The 16,439-nt window shown below is 39.8% G+C and overlaps 1 protein-coding gene across 1 annotated transcript; it reads left to right on the top strand.

Moving 5' to 3' along the window:
- The first annotated feature begins 1,386 nt into the window (after positions 1-1,386).
- slc13a5b (solute carrier family 13 member 5b) lies at positions 1,387-15,956 on the top strand. The gene is made up of 12 exons (XM_058634618.1): positions 1,387-1,537; positions 4,073-4,201; positions 5,128-5,264; positions 5,898-6,118; positions 6,537-6,717; positions 7,298-7,420; positions 8,155-8,367; positions 8,456-8,562; positions 9,059-9,180; positions 9,260-9,421; positions 13,263-13,400; positions 14,790-15,956. The coding sequence occupies exons 1-12, from the start codon at positions 1,418-1,420 to the stop codon at positions 14,913-14,915; spliced, it is 1,779 nt and encodes a 592-aa protein (XP_058490601.1). The 5' UTR covers positions 1,387-1,417; the 3' UTR covers positions 14,916-15,956.
- Positions 15,957-16,439: the final 483 nt, after the last annotated feature.

The raw sequence follows: 16,439 nt of genomic DNA on the forward strand, positions 1-16,439 counted from the left end.
TATTCGCTGCTAGCGGTGTCTGCTGCGAGTGTGTCTTCTATGCGTTTTTCTGCTCATGTCGCTAAAAACAAATTGAAATAAAAGCTCCAGCAGTTTACAACAAAGTTGTGAAGCAATAAAATAAATAATGAAGACAGATAACAATATCAAATGCAAACTAATAAAGTCACAACTAAAGATGAAAGTGGGGGTGTTTGTTTTTTTGTTCAAATCTGATTTTAAAAACTGTTCAACCTCCTCAAATGTTGACACTATTTAATGTGTTTTTTGTAAAATGAGTCTATTTAAACTCATTTAAACTTGTTGAAGGAAACGTGAAGACAAGGACTATCGGTGGATTATTAACTTCAGAAACACAAGTGAGATTATATAATAGAGTCATAACAGCCACTGACTGACTGATATCATGTCATGTTTATCTTTTAATACGACTTTTCTGATATAATAACACAAATAAAAGCTTATTTTATTCTTTGTTTTCAACCACATGTATATCCTGACACTGTGACAAAGAGTGAATGAAAATGTTGTAACAGTGACAGTGACTGCAGGTTAAAGTTATATACAAGGAGGGGTCCCATGTGGCTGATTGAACTGATTAGTTATCAGAAATAAAAACAACAGCGCTGATAATGACAGGAGTGATTGTTGCGTATCTGCAGTAAGGTCAAAGGAGAAGTTCATGTGAGAACAAACAGAAGATAAAAGACGTCATGTTTTGGTTTTGTCCATCTGTAGAAATGAGTCAACTTAAGACTTCAGTTTTATTTTAGGTCATTTTACTCTGTTTCTATCAATCACTATAATAATAATAATGTATTTTCTTTGTCTGGCAGCTTGCGTCCATGATATTGTAACACTGCCACCTGCTGGAACTACAGAGTTTTAGAACAACTTTCCTTTCCATTTGCTGCAGTAAAGACTGGAACTTATTATACAATTTCTATCGCTGCAATTCTTAATAATGATAATGACACTTGTAAACATGTTACCACACGTTTTTGAAGTTTCCAAAGACTTCCTAACACTTGTTAGCATAACACAAGAATATGATTTGTCTGTCAAAAATAAAGTTTAAATCAAATGTTCTTCCTTCTCGTCTCCTGTGCCAGTGTCAACATAAATATAATCAGCGGGACAATAAAAAGAAGACACCTTAAATAAATAAATAAATAAATAAATAAACATAAATAAAGAGTGTGTCTTTTATGTGAAGCAAATACTTGTTACATTGTATAAGTGAATGAATACATTTTTCTACCATCTACCATACCACTTCTTTTGTTTCTCTCTCTCTCTCTCTTTGTGATTCGCCCTCTCTCTCCCCCTCTCTCCCCCCTCCCCTCCCCCTCCTCCTCTGGTGAAAAGCCTCAGGTCGATGGAGCTTCAGTGTTCTTGTGTCTGTGTGTCCTGCAGGATGGCAGCAGCAGCAGCAGCAGCAGCATTCTTCAAATATCTGCTCTCCATTAAGAACGAGCTGATCCTCTTCTGTGCTCCGTTTCTTCTTCTTCCTCTGCCTCTCGTCATCGGGACTCCGGTATGTGACTGATGTAGATTTGGGGATTTAAACGCGTAGCCTACTAAAACTTATACACTTATTTATTCAGAGAAGTCTAATTTCTCATTTCTGCGAACAGTAAATCACGAGAGAGTTGCGTTTCCACAGGTTTAAAAACACAAAGGGTCTCAATCCTTGCGCAAATTCAGCGCGTAATTGACTTCTTCTTTTTGCGTAAAAACGCATGCGTGCTGCACCTGCTGCTGCTCACTGATCACTGATCTGAGGCTGAAGCTGAAGCTGGTTTAACATCGGCGTGGGAACTGAACGCAGTCACAGGCTCCTGTGTGTCCACGCGCATGTTATGATAGAGACACACGAGGACACGCAGAGTGTGAGAGGACACAGAGGACACGTGATCTTTGACTCACCGAGCGGTTCAGTTTTTCACTTTTCTCTTTGGCTTTGATCTGTCGATTATTTTCCAGAAAAAAACGATCACTGTTTGTCTTGTTTTGCGTACAAAATGTTTTAAGAAGCTGAAAAATCGGAAAATTCATAATGACAATAGTTGACTGTAATCCTTAATCTGGATTAGATCTGGATGAAACGGTATTACATTCAAATCCGATGAGTTTTAACAGAGATATGATTATTTATTCATTTTCTCATTATAAGAGAGTGAATTTGAAACTTGAAATTTCCAAGAAACTGTAAAAATAATAAATCATATCTCTGTCAAAAGTCATCTGATTTGGATGAACTTTGGTATTTGTGTGCAGGATCAGACTCTTCATCATATTACTTTGTGGTACTTATATAAGATGGTAATAGCTGTAAGTAGTAGCAACAATTTATTGATCGCTAAATAATTCTGTTTTGATAAATTCAATGATTGTTAAGCTTCTTTTCGTGAGTATTTTCTGGTTTCTTTGCTCCATAAAACAAAGAAATCATTCAAAACTGAATCATTTTTGGTTTGTGGACAAAAACTGAGACATTTTGACAACTTTTTCAACATTTTCTGACATTTTTGGACAAAACAAATACCAGGACATTAGACAAAATACAGATTACAGGCTGGTGAAGTTACTCATACTGAGGCATTTTGTTAAATTTAACTTATAAATACAAAGAATTGTCATAAAATGTACAAGGAAAATTGAATTTGACATATTATTTATTGACTTTTTCATTTCACAGTTTCTTACATGTGTCAGTTTGTTTTAATAAAATGTAAAACACAACTTTGACAAACACAGATAAAAACCAGATAAGATTTAAAAATCTCTTGGTTGTCATTCAGCAAAAGAGAAAGAAAGAACTCGTGAGAAACGGCTTTTGAATAAAAACAGATAAAAACAGGGTGATAAAGGAGAAGATGTATTTCCAAGCAAAAACTTCAAAAAAAGAAATTTTTTTAGAGCTTTTAAGGACATATTCTAGGAAGTAGCTTGAAAAATATCATGATTTATAAGCGATATCGTCATAAATAGCCAATATTGATCGTGTTTATACAGTAAATCTCAGTCACTCTTCACATATCCACACCCTTTGAACCATCGTCACTGATGATGCAACACTTTCTGAGCTCAGATGTGTTTTTATCACCTCCGGCAGAGAGGTCATGTTTTCACGAGCGTGGCTGCGGCTTATCTGCAGGTTTGTGCTTCTCTTGGCAACTTCCTGTCATCAACTTATTTCTGCTTTAACGGATCAATGTGAGTTTTCTGTGACGTGTAGATGATCACACGAGAATGTTTGGTAAGAATCTACTCACTGATGACGTCACAACAAAAGCAAACCCCAAAATCATATCTCTGTCAAAACTCTTGTATTCAGGATGAGACTCTCTACCATCGGAGCTCAAAAACAGGCCTGAACATCATATCTCAATCTACTGATCTTTGTTTTTCTAAACGATTCATTCATGTACATAAATGGCACATTTAAGAGACGTGTTTATTTAAAGAAGTAGTAAAGTAACTTCACTTAAATTTGCCACAGACTTTAACTCATGTCTTAAAACTGCTCTTTAAATCAGTTCATCATTTTACAGAATAAAAGTCTCTGAATTCTGCGATTTGTTCAGCAAATATATATAAAAAAAAACGTACCGGGCCAGATTTTGGGCCACGGGCCGCCAGTTGATGACCATTAATTTAGATTGTCAAGCCCAGCATCCAAGGTTTTTTTCCCCGACTTCTTTTTGGAACGCTGTGAACTCGGGGGTAACGTCGCTCCGAGTTCCCACGTAAATGGAAAGCAGCATAAATTTAATCCAGGGCTGATCCAGATTACAGATTTGGCCACAATTGTCTTTTAAGTTAACTTAATATTTTCTAATAACTCTATAATTTATATGATGACCTTTTTAACATCTGTCCAGGAACTACAAAATATCGGTTAATTCTAAAAATAAATGTAAATATATTCATTGTCCCTGTTAACTAAATAAATAACAAGTTCAGATGTAATGTAAGATGGTAATAGCTATAAGGAGGTAAAATGTGATTTTATTTTGGCATCTTGACTGTAAAACAAAGTGAAAACATGTTTCTCTTTGTCGCACAGCAAGCAGAATGTGCTTATGTGATCGTCCTGATGGCCGTGTACTGGTGCACCGAGGTTCTTCCTCTGGCCGTCACCGCCCTCCTGCCTGCGCTCCTGTTCCCTCTGTTTGGCATCATGCAGTCTAAAGACGTGAGTGAAGCTGGAAGTCAACGGAAGTTTGTGTTTCTTTGTGTTCTCCAGTGTTCATATCGTACGACGTTGAGAGGGTTAAGCGGGTTAAGGTTTTACCATGTCCATGTCTCAGGAAAGGGAAAACAGCTTTTTGGCCCAAATGAGTTACAGTACCACGAGTGGCCACTGGAAACAAAATTAGCTACAAGCCAAAGGGGCAGGTGCTGTATCCAGCTTTAATAAAACATCCATGTCAGGCACTTGTGTCCGTCTGCACAGCCTCAAGACAACAAACTCAAACTCAGTGAAAAAGTTCCAGAGCGAACGTGAGATTAAAATGTACGGGATTTGAGCGCAGCGCCACCACGCATGTGTGGCAACAGCAGGAATAGCAGTCGGTTTATTCATGGAGACGTTGACTTGGTTTGGAAAATTTTCATACAGTATATTTCACTGTTATTACTGTTATTTACTTATTTCAGGGAACTCATTGTACAGAAAATGTAATTCTGTAAAACTGTGACACAGAAATGGACGATGTCTCAGAGCTGCCCCTCGCTAGCTGTATTTCCATTCGAAAAAAAGAATAATGAGCAGACACGGAAGACGAGCAAGAGGAGGAAAGTGAGACAGATAGTGACAGCGAGTGGACGAGTAGACCTTTGTCCACGTGACACAATAATGGACGATGTTTCAGACCGAGCTTAAAGTACGATTTAAGGAGGAGCTGTGTAGCATTCATAGTGAGGACATCCTTACCCTATCCTGAACCATCACAACTACTGTAAGTGTCTAACCCTAAAACCAGGTCTTAACCCTGAAATAGACATTTTTAGGGGTGTCAGAATGGGAGGACCAGTCAAAATGTCCTAATTTCCTTATGTATATAAGTTTTTTGGTCCTCACACACGTGAGTGACCACATGTGTGATCCTGCTGTTCCAGGTGTGTATGCAGTACCTGAAGGACACAAACCTGCTCTTCGTTGGGGGGCTGATGGTCGCCGTCGCCGTGGAGCACTGGAACCTTCACAAGCGCATTGCCCTGAGGGTGCTCCTTTTTGTCGGCGTGCGTCCAGCACTGTGAGTCACTTCACTTTCCTTGAAAATCCTTGAAAGTCTATGAAATATTTGAAAAAAAAAAACATTTTAAGAAATTAGCCAGACATGGGTCGTTGAAAGTGTTTTGAATTTTGTGCAAGAAAAGAAGTGAAGTTGATATTGAGGTAAATGTCTCCCTTGTTTGTTACGACGCCACCTACTGTTTCGTGCCCTGCGTTGCTTGATGTACGTGGACGAGGCCGACGCAGGACAAACGTGGAGACATTGTTACCACCATTGTTGACGTGAGATTCCGTGCAGAACAATGAGCGAGTAAAGTTAAGACAAGGGAGAGATCTCTGTCTCACCAAAGACAAATGACAAAGAATGACTCTGACAAAGAGCCCGAGGACAATTACTCGTCCAGAAGTCCCCATCTTAAGCAGTGTCAGCACATTCACTCCTTGAATTTGAGGGAAATGTTCCTGGAAAGTCCTTGAATTTGATGTCAAAGATATGGGAGCCCTGATTTTATGGCTTCCATGTAATCAGCGTTGGGATCGTAAAACACCTGGTGGAGATAAGAAGGTTTTGTCTCCTCCTTGTTGTTGTAAAACATTTTTAGAGCCACGGCCGTGAAACGTGTTTTCTTCTTCTCCTCTTATCTCCGCTCAGTTTGATGTTGGGTTTTATGGGCGTGACGGCCTTCTTGTCCATGTGGATCAGTAACACGGCCACCACGGCCATGATGGTGCCCATCGTCCAGGCTGTGCTGCAGCAGCTGAGCAACAGTGAGGCGGAGGTTCCTCAGATCCTCAGCACGGACGAGCAGCTGCAGACAGCAGAGGGCGACAGCAAGCAACTGCCACTCACCGAGAAACAGAGCGAGGGGCAAGGTGAGATCAGAGAGCGGAGACCTCCACCAAGAATTTAACGTTTTATGAACCAGCTCCTTAAATGTTTACATTCTGATCTACTGGATCCAGAAGAACCTTCTGGATCTGTATAGAATTTTATTACCATCTTACATGAACATGACAAAACTCATCCAAGATGTTGTTGAGATGTACACATCTGAACTTGCTCAATGGGATTAAACCAAGTTCATTTTAAATTGCCGCCAAATCTGTAACTTTCCTGCAGTTATAACCTCCACTTTCTCCTCGCACAGCTGCTAAAACACGCCAGTGAATGACAACATCAACAATCTCGACATTATCAACAGTCCATTTTCAGCTGGAAACCACAAACGAGATGCTGAAGCTCAGAAAATCTTTGTCTAAACTCGAAACTTTTGTCACTCTGTGCTTAAAGGCCAAGTGGTGGTGACTTTCTTAGACACCGCAGTGGAGGCTGCCAAACAGAAGGAGGCAGCAGAGAGGCAGAAAATGTGCAAAGGCATGACCCTCTGTATCTGCTACGCTGCTAGCATCGGAGGAACTGCCACACTCACGGGAACTGGACCCAATCTGGTGCTGAAAGGCCAAATGAACCAGTGAGTGTTTCCTCATCAGTTCCACCTCCAGGAACAAGGAGGCAACCAAACTGCAGATAAAGCCAATGAAATATTAACAGAAAATAAACTTGGATTAAAAAGTGTTTCTTAGTCTAGTGCCTCCTATTGGGCAGAGGTGGGATTAGCAGAGTTAGGTTAAGATAAGGTAAGGGGATAAGATAAGATTAAATGGGAAGAGCTGAGATAAGTGATATCAACAAGATGATATCAGATGAGATGACTTTAAGATAAGTAAAATGAGCTGAGATAATATAAATTGAATTAAGTTAAGTAAGATCTGCTGAGATAAGACACAATAAGATGAGATAAGATAAGTGAGATCAACAACATGATATCAGATGAGATGAATTAAGTTAAGTACAATGAGATAAAATGGAATTAAGATATGGTATAAGATAAATAAATTGAGATGAGATAATCTAAGTTAAATATAAACCTCTATGCTGATGACATTCTCATTGTTGTTGATGATGTGAAATGTTTTGGTTTCCTGACCTGTGTTGACATTCTGTATCTGTGTGTATCTGTGTGTATGTGTGTGTGTCTGTGTGTGTGTCAGACTGTTTCCTGAGAATGGAGACGTGATAAACTTTGCCTCCTGGTTCGGCTTCGCCTTCCCCAACATGATCCTCATGCTCACGCTGGCCTGGCTCTGGCTGCAGTTTGTCTTCATGGGATTCAAGTGAGTGTGTTTCCATGGTTCAAACCTCGGCTTCACACTCTTTTTTATAGCTTTGAGTCACTGCCTTAAGGCTCCTGTTCCCGTCACCCAGACGATTTGTCGTTATTATGCCAAAAAAATCAGAAAATGCCAGTGTTTCCCCAACCCAAGGCGGATGCGGAGCCACTTTCTTAAAGATATTTTTCCTCTTTTTTGTCGTTGGTGACTCAAATCACAATGTCAATCATGACAAAAGCCAATTTGTGCGCAATCTAACGACATATTTACAGATTTACAGCCATATCTGTAACACCTAATAAGAGCTGTTTGCAAACTTCATTTAAAACTTGTAATTTAAAACATATACACAATTAATCTGAACTAAAACTAAATAAATAAAAAGAAAAAAGAAAAAGTTTTTTTGGGGGGCCACCAAAGAAAATCTCCCGTGACCCATCTTTGGGTCCAGACCTAGTGTTTGGGAACCACTGATTTATACAGTAAAAGTGAATGACTGTGCAATAATAGAAAAATATTTCATTACAAATAAATACAGCGTTTCGCGCTACCATGACTGTGGCTGACCTGTAGGTGGCAGTGTAAGCGGAAGTAGTGACTCAGTTTCCCTCAGTTTTCAGTGACTTAAAACTAAGTTTTCATGTGGATTTAAGGCAGAAACCCATGAACAGATATCAGATTTGTGCAGACACTCGTCCTCGTCTGTATCAAGCCTCAGATTTATGATCCGTCCACAGCTTTAAGAAGACGTGGGGCTGTGGAGCTGTGAAGACAGAGAAGGACATCGCCGCCTATAATGTGATCCGTCAGGAGCATCGTCTGCTCGGGCCCATGTCCTTCGGTGAGATCAGTGTCCTGGGTCTCTTCACTCTGCTGGTGGTCTTGTGGTTCACCAGGGACCCGGGCTTCGTCGACGGCTGGGCGACGTATCTCTTCAACTCCCAAGCAGAGTTTGTACACGCGACGTTTACACTTTACACACTTGATTTGTCCACATGAGCTCGTTTGTGAACCGTCTCTCGTCCGTCCACCTCTCAGGTACGTGACAGATGCCACCGTGGCCATCTTCATCGCCGTGCTCCTCTTCGTCCTGCCCTCAAAGGCTCCAGGTTTCTGCTCACGGAGGAATCGCAGTTTTGACACAGGTGAGTCAACGTTCTGGAAGAAAACAGATGAACTCTTGCTAAATGTAAAATATGTAGGAAAGTGTCACTGCAGTGCAGCAGAGACTTATCACATGATATCGTCTTTAAAATGTAATTTTTATTCATATTTTTTTTATCAGATATTGGCAAACAAGCCAAGATTCCCCCGATATATAGTATCTTAGTAGTTTAAGTAGATTGAATAAGCTGCTGATTCCTGGACTTTTATGCTTTTATTTATTTATTTATTTTGCACAATGAAGAAAAGTCATATCTGCATCTACTGTGACATGAATTTGAAAAATAATATGTATATGTATATATATACATATATATACATGATATATATATATATATATATATATATATATATATATATATACACACATATATATACACATATCATACATTTCTTACATCTTTAAATGTCATATTTTTATGTATGTTGTGAGAGTGGGAGGGCACTGATTAATCATGCAAATATCGTTATGTGTAGTTCCTCATGAGAGCGTTGGGCCGACTCCGCCTCTGCTCACGTGGAAAGTCGTGCAGAAGAAGTTACCGTGGGGCATCGTTCTCCTGCTCGGAGGAGGTTTCGCTCTGGCCAAAGGCAGCGAAGTGAGTGAAAGGAGAGAAAATAGGGAACTCTGAGTCTGAACCTGGTCTTTACTGTATTCATGTTTATTTTCATGTGCAGGTTTCGGGACTCTCGGCGTGGATGGGCGATCAAATGACTCCTCTGAAAACCATCCCTCCCTGGGCAATTGCTATCATTTTGTGTCTGCTGATTGCTACCTTCACTGAGTGCACGAGTAACGTCGCCACGGCAACGCTCTTCCTACCTGTCCTAGCCTCAATGGTAAGTTATCACAGCGAGTGAGAGATGTATTTAAGAGGATTAAGAAGTTTGAAGAGAGGTTTGAAAGAAACCAACAATCCTGAAAACATCCGTCACTTAACAGTGGAAGTGATTTACGACACCAGTCATTAGCTGCTTTTCTGCGTCAGCGTCAGCTAATGTTTTAACTTTCAATCTCGCCTCAGACGCCTGAAAATCACACGACTGCTCGTGTTCACACACGTCGTGAAGTTACAGAAAATACAGCAAACGTAGAAGAGTGATGGTAGAAAATGATAACACTACGTTCGCAGCTGAAACAACTACAATGAGATGAGAATCTGCAAAAGGATCAGCTCAGTGGCGGAGTGAGTCATCTATCAAATGGAAGGTTGTAGGTTTGATTCCCAGCTCTGCTAGCCTACGTGCCGATGTGTCCCTGGGCAAGACACTTAACAACCAAGTTGCTCTTGACGTGACTGTCGTGTAAAGCAGCTTTGAGTGACTAGAAAAAGTGCTATATAAATACAGATCATTTACCATTCATCAGGAAGTTAATTAAATTAAATTTTATTTATATAGCACCAAATCACAACGTACATTATCTCAAGGCTCTGTACGTAGTAATGCAAAACCCTTTACAGTATTACAGGAGAAGAGAAACCCCAACAGCTCTCACAATGAGAAGGCACAGTGGAGGCAACAGTGGAAAGAAATCTCTGACAGAACCAGTCTCAATGTGTGCAGCATGTGCCCAGACAGGTTGTGGTGAAAGGAAAAATGGGGGTCAAAGGAGAGGTGGGGGGAGAAAGGGAGACCAGGAGCAGAAATATAATGTGGACGTCTCCATCTCAATATCTGTCCAAAGACACAATTTAATATAAAAACAAAAAGTTACAAAATTCGTACTCATGGTAACACAAATACGACTACGACATCTGCGATGAGCGGGCGTGATGTCACCCATAAGAATCTGAACTCCCGTTTTAAAGCCTCCATAATCAAGTTTGGCCTGTGAGATGTTCACTTGTCAGAAGATGTGTTTATTTCAGAGGTGAAAGAACTTCAGAGTTCCGTCACTTTCATATTTGAAAAGCAGGAGCTGGATGACAAATGACAAATGTCTGTGGCCCAGATCTGAACCACTTTTACGACTTTCATCTGGAGCTCCTACCACGTGGCATGAGGGCACTTGGGCGGTCCCACTCCTGTTTCCCATAACTGAGCCACAGGCCGGTCACTGCGTCACCCCAGGTCTACCACATCAGTACCAAAGGTGGCCCACAACGGTCTGAAGTTTGTCAAGAGGACCGCATGTTTGCCAACGAAGGATAACATTTGTCCAAGGACATTCAGGCCCACAGATGCCTCGTCACATGTGGGCCACTTTAAATCTGTCTGGACCACATGAAAGCCGGCAGAGCCGCATCCACACCAGACATGGTCCACATCCACACCAGAAGTGGTCTACATCCACACCAGACGTGGTCCACATCCACACACTTTCTGGGGCTGTAACTTCTCTTGAACCCATTTCCCCAATAGGAGTCCAGGATTTCAGACCCTCCCAGTGGGAATCAGCCCACTTGGCCTTGTTTGGGCACCATAGTTCTCGCCGGTCATGGCTGAATGTGAATGTGTGAATATCTTTGAGGGGTCTCTCCCCCCACTTCCCCCCCTCACCCCGGACCCCTCCTCCCATTGATGAGCTGCCAAACGCCACCAGCGCTTGAATGGTTGATGCTGAAGAATGGCACGACTGTGCCTGCCGGCCGAGCTCTCGACAGGACAGCAGAAAAGACGGTGCCAAGCCGCTCATTCACAGAGATATTTACTGAGGTTGAGACCAACACTCGTGAGAACAGAGAGGAGAATGGAAACACTGTAAGCAGTGATCATTACACTGATGTTACATTCAGGTCCTCTCCTAATTTATAGATTTATTTGCCCTCTATGCCACAGTTGACTGTTTTTGTTAAAGATGTTTTCCTCATTCTATGTTTCTACCTTGTACGTCTGCTGTTGTAGCCTCGGTGAGCTCAGGAAAGGCACTTTTGAGTTTTTGAGGCAGTTATTGTTTATGTTCCATTCATTTAAACAGCACTAACCTTAACCATAACCAGTTAATGACTAACCCAAACCCAAACCTTAAGTTTTAATCACAATTCAAGTCTTAGTCCTAAACTTAACCAGTTCAGAAATTACAACAAGGTCAGTGTTTATGCCAAGTCCTAAAGAGGTAACAAATACAAGTATACAAGTATGAAGTCTTTTATAACCATTTGTTTGGTGGCTAACTCAAATATTTGGGACGCCGAGTCATGATTCCCCAAACTCACACTATTGCCTTTGATCTGCCCCAAAAAAAATCTTTCTTTACATCTTTATAGACCTAAACATTGCCGTAATAAAATAATTCACGATACTAGACCAAAACATCGCAGTTATAACCAGTGATAACCATTTTTTTGGTTGCTAACTCAAATATTTCACACTATTGCCTTTGATCTGAGCACAAACCCTCAGGTCCAGCACTTACGTAAAGTTTGAATGTAGTTAACTTAAGGATTTACATTTTATACCAGTGTTTCCCAAATTCAACCAAATTGTGACTTGGTATTTGTGGAACTATAATGCAGAGGTTCTCAAAGTCTGGGTCGGGACCCTGAGATTAATCGTGGGAGACATTTTTGGGTCCCTCCCCAAAAAATGTCCTAAATTTAGTTTTTCTAAACTTTTATTTAAGATTTATGTGCACATTTTTAGTAAGTTTTAATTATTATTAATAAGGTTAAGGTTTTACAGATATGGCTGGAAGTGAGTCACTTCAGTATGCACAAATTTATATATGATTTGGGTGGCCATAGATTTTTTAAAAAGTGGGTTGTTATTCAGAAAGTTTAGGAAACACTGGTGTAATGTGTGTCACTTTAAAATAAATTTGCTGCAAATACGTCCAATTTAAAACACAGGAATTCTGCTGATTTGTTTGGCATAAAACCCCGAAAAGATTGGAGGAAATAATTGTCTTAATTCTGGTTCATGTCAATCAGATTCCTAATTTATAGACTTATTTGCCCTCTATGGGACTGTTTTTATTTTATTCTTCTGGAGGTTGTTTTTAAAATGATGATTTCTTTACTAAATATTTGGGACGCTGAGTCATGATTCCCCAAACTCACACATTTGCCTTTGATGTGCCCTCTCCAAATTTCCTCTTTAGTATTTAAAAAAAACTGCTGCAACATTCTGATGTACACATTGTAAATCATCCCAAACAAATGGGAATTGCTGAATCAGCATTCTCATCCATTACATTAGAAATAAAAAAAATGATGTGAAAAGAAAAGGTGAGAAATGAAACTCAGAGATAACTGTGTTTGCTGTGATCCATTTATCCTTCCTTACAAACTGTAAAAGAATCTTTATTTCTTCATTTTAAAAAAAAAGGACAAAACTCTGACTAGGCAAAATGCCGTCACCGTGGTGACCTGGTTTAAAAACGTCTTTTTTCCCCCTTTGTTTATTCTGAGAAGCAGAAATTATCGTGTACTCGTAAGCTACAGTGAGACGGGATATGTAATTCAGACGCACATTCCGCAGAGTTATGTTTCCTCCACCGTAGCAGTCTGCCATTAAAGCTGCTTTTGCGCTGTCCTTCTTCTATTTTGGAAGTCATGACTCAGCAGCGAGCTCGCAGGAATTACATCTCAATTACACGGGGCCTAATGAGAGTTTTCACTCACTCAGCGCGGAATTACACGGTGAATTTTCCCTCTGAGTTACGAGTCAGTGATTACGGCGGCTGTGGAGATCATCCCTGTCTCAGACTGCTGACGCTCGCTCTCTGTCTTTATTACAGTCTCAGTCCATCGGCATGAACCCGCTCTACGTCATGGTGCCGTGTACGCTGAGCGCCTCGTTCGCCTTCATGCTGCCTGTGGCCACGCCGCCCAATGCCATCGTCTTCTCGTACGGATACCTCAAGGTCTCTGACATGGTGAGTGTCGTCATTATTCACTCCAGTCATTCATGCTGTCACTTTAAGAGCAGCGCCATTCTTGCTGCATACACAAAAACTGGGTCGGGACCCTTAGATGGGTCATGAGAGATCATTTTTGGGGTTTTTCCAAATGTTTAGTGAAGATTGATGTGTATTCTGAGAAAAATCAGTCATCAAGTAGCAAATATAACGTGAAACATTGCAGTCATGAAGTATTCTCAGTACTAGACCAAAACTTTGCAGTACTAAAAGTATTCTTGGAGCTAGACAGAAACATTGCAGTACTAAAAGTATTCCCGGTAGTAGAGGAAACATTGAAGTAACAATAGTATTCTTGACACTAGACATTCAAGGTCTTGTACTGAAACATTGCAGTAATTGAAATATTCAAAGTACTAAAGTGAAATAATGCAGTAATAAAAGTATTCTGGATATGAGAGGTCTATTACGAAAACGTTCTAGACTTTGAAGTTCTATCCCCAGGACTAGACCGAAACGTTGCAACTAGGAAAGTATTCGTGATCTACTACTGAAACATTGGAGTTCTAAAAGTATTCTCTGAACCAGATGTATTCCATTTACAACCGAAACACTGCAGTACTAAAAGTATTCTCGGTACTAGACTGAAACATTGCAGTGATAAAAGTATTCTCGATATGAGAGGTCTATTACCAAAAAGTTCTAGACCTTGAAGGTCTACTACCGAAACATTGCATTGACAAAAGTATTTTCGATACTAGGAGGTCTAGTACAGAAAAGTCGCAGTAATAAAGGTATTAGGTTCTAGACCTTGAAGGTCGTTCAAGGACCTTTGCAGTCATAAAAGTATTCTAGATACTAGACCTTTGTGGTCTACTACCAAAACACTACAGTACTAAAAGTATTCTTGTAACTAGACCAAAATGTTGCAGTAATAAAGGTATTCTTCAGACCTTCAAGGTCCAGTACAGAAACATTGCTGTTCTGAAAAAACTTAAGGTATTCTCGATATGAGAGGTCTATTGCCAAAAAGTTCTAGACCTTGAAGGTCCTTGAAGGACCTTTGCAGTAATAAAAGTGTCCTTTGTACTAGACCAAACGCTGCAGTAATAAAAGTATTCTCGACACTAGACCTTCGTGGTCTTCTACTGAAACAATAGTATTAATAATATTCTCCATTCTAGACAGAAACATTGCAGTGACAAAAGTATTCTCAATCAGAGGTCTATTACCAAAAGGTTCTAGACCTTGAAGGTCCTTGAAGGACATTTGCATTAATAAAAGTACTCTCGATTCTGGAGGTCTAGTCCCAAAAAGTTCTAGACCTTGAAGGTCTAATATGGAGAAGTCTCAGAATGTCCCCATGTTGATTAAAGATCCCTGGCTGCTCTTGTTCTCCCCCTGCAGGCCAGAACAGGAATAGTCATGAACATCATCGGGATCCTGTGCATCACGCTGGCCATTAACAGCTGGGGCAGAGCCATGTTTGAGCTGGATTCGTTCCCCACCTGGGCCAACGTGACGGGTGTGTGAGCCTGGTTCCACCTGAGGAGATGATCCATGCACAGCTGGCCTCCCACCAGGCTCCTCCCACCAGGCTCCTCCCACCAATCCTCCCACACACGAAAAACAACGGCAGCGTGCGGCGGCGCAGTGCGTCGCATCGCTGTGAGGACACGGGCCACACGAGGCTGCTTTTCTTTGACTGGTTGCTTGTGAAAGAACGAGGTGATTATTACGAGAAGAGAGAGAGAGAGCAGTTTAAAACTTTAACTTTAATGTTTTTTTACTCATATACTGCAACAAAACTACACTTTAGAGCCATGGTAACACTTTACTATAAGAGTATGTCACTTCATAGTTAGTAAATTTCAGGTTAATAAAGGTTTTAATTCATACATTATTCAAGGATTCATAAAGCTACTGCTAACGTCAGTTAAGTGTCACTAAATAAGCATACTTAACTATAATTAAGCATTTATTAACCATTATTAAACAACCACAACATTCGTGGAACATGTTTGTATAAGGGTCACAATTAAGGGTGATAAAGGTTATAAATAATGCTTATTCTGTACTCCTGTACATTTATGAAGTCATAGCTAAGTATAACGTATGTTTTACACTTTACAATAGTTGTCACAAGTAACACGTTCTTATAGTTAATTACAGTTAACTAAGGATTATTTTGTGCTAACAACTTGCTAACGTGTAAACCTTTAATAAATGTGAAAGACATTTATGTGACTTAAAGCTTTAATTACTGTTAGTTCACATTTATTACTGACAACAGTGGCTTTATACACCCTTTAATAACATATTAAGAAATGGTGAGTTAATAATAATTAATTAACTGTTAGTAAAACAGCATTAATAATGTTATTTAATGTACTGTTATTGTAAAGTGTTACCCAAAGATCCCTTATATGAATTGTTAAAATGATATATTGTGTTAATATTTACATCCAGAAATAAAGAGACTATTTTAGAGACACCTCATGTACGGTTATTATTTTTTTAATTAAGGGAAATTAAACGTAGATCAAATTAGGTCCAAAATTTATCATAGCATTAAAAAATGGGTTCAGGACTTAAGTGAAGTTTGAATGTACTTAACTTAAGGATTTACATTTTATACCAGTGTTTTTCAAATTCTACCAAATTACGAATTGGTTTTTGTGTAACTGTAATGCAGGGGTTCTCAAAGTCTGGGTCGGGACCCTGAGATGGATCGTGAGAGACTTTTTTTGGGGTCCCCAAAAAGACTGTTGCCGAATTTTCCTAAACTTTTATTAATGTGAAGGCTTTTCAGTAAGTTTTATTTTTAAAGGTTTATTTGTAAAAAGTGAAGTTCTGGTACACTGACACTGGTATAATGTTTATGACTTTTTGTAAAAATTGAATTAGCCCCAAATACGTCTATAAATTAAGGGCAACCTTATTTTTTACGTCATATATACAGTACATGCATTTTACCAATTCATTTGAGGACAACATTTCACTTCTGCTTTTATTTTTGTACATGCAAGAGAAAAACATTCTCTTTTATTTAAAAAA

The sequence above is a fragment of the Solea solea genome, chromosome 7 (assembly GCF_958295425.1).
Source record: "Solea solea chromosome 7, fSolSol10.1, whole genome shotgun sequence".
Taxonomy (NCBI): Eukaryota; Metazoa; Chordata; class Actinopteri; order Pleuronectiformes; family Soleidae; genus Solea; species Solea solea.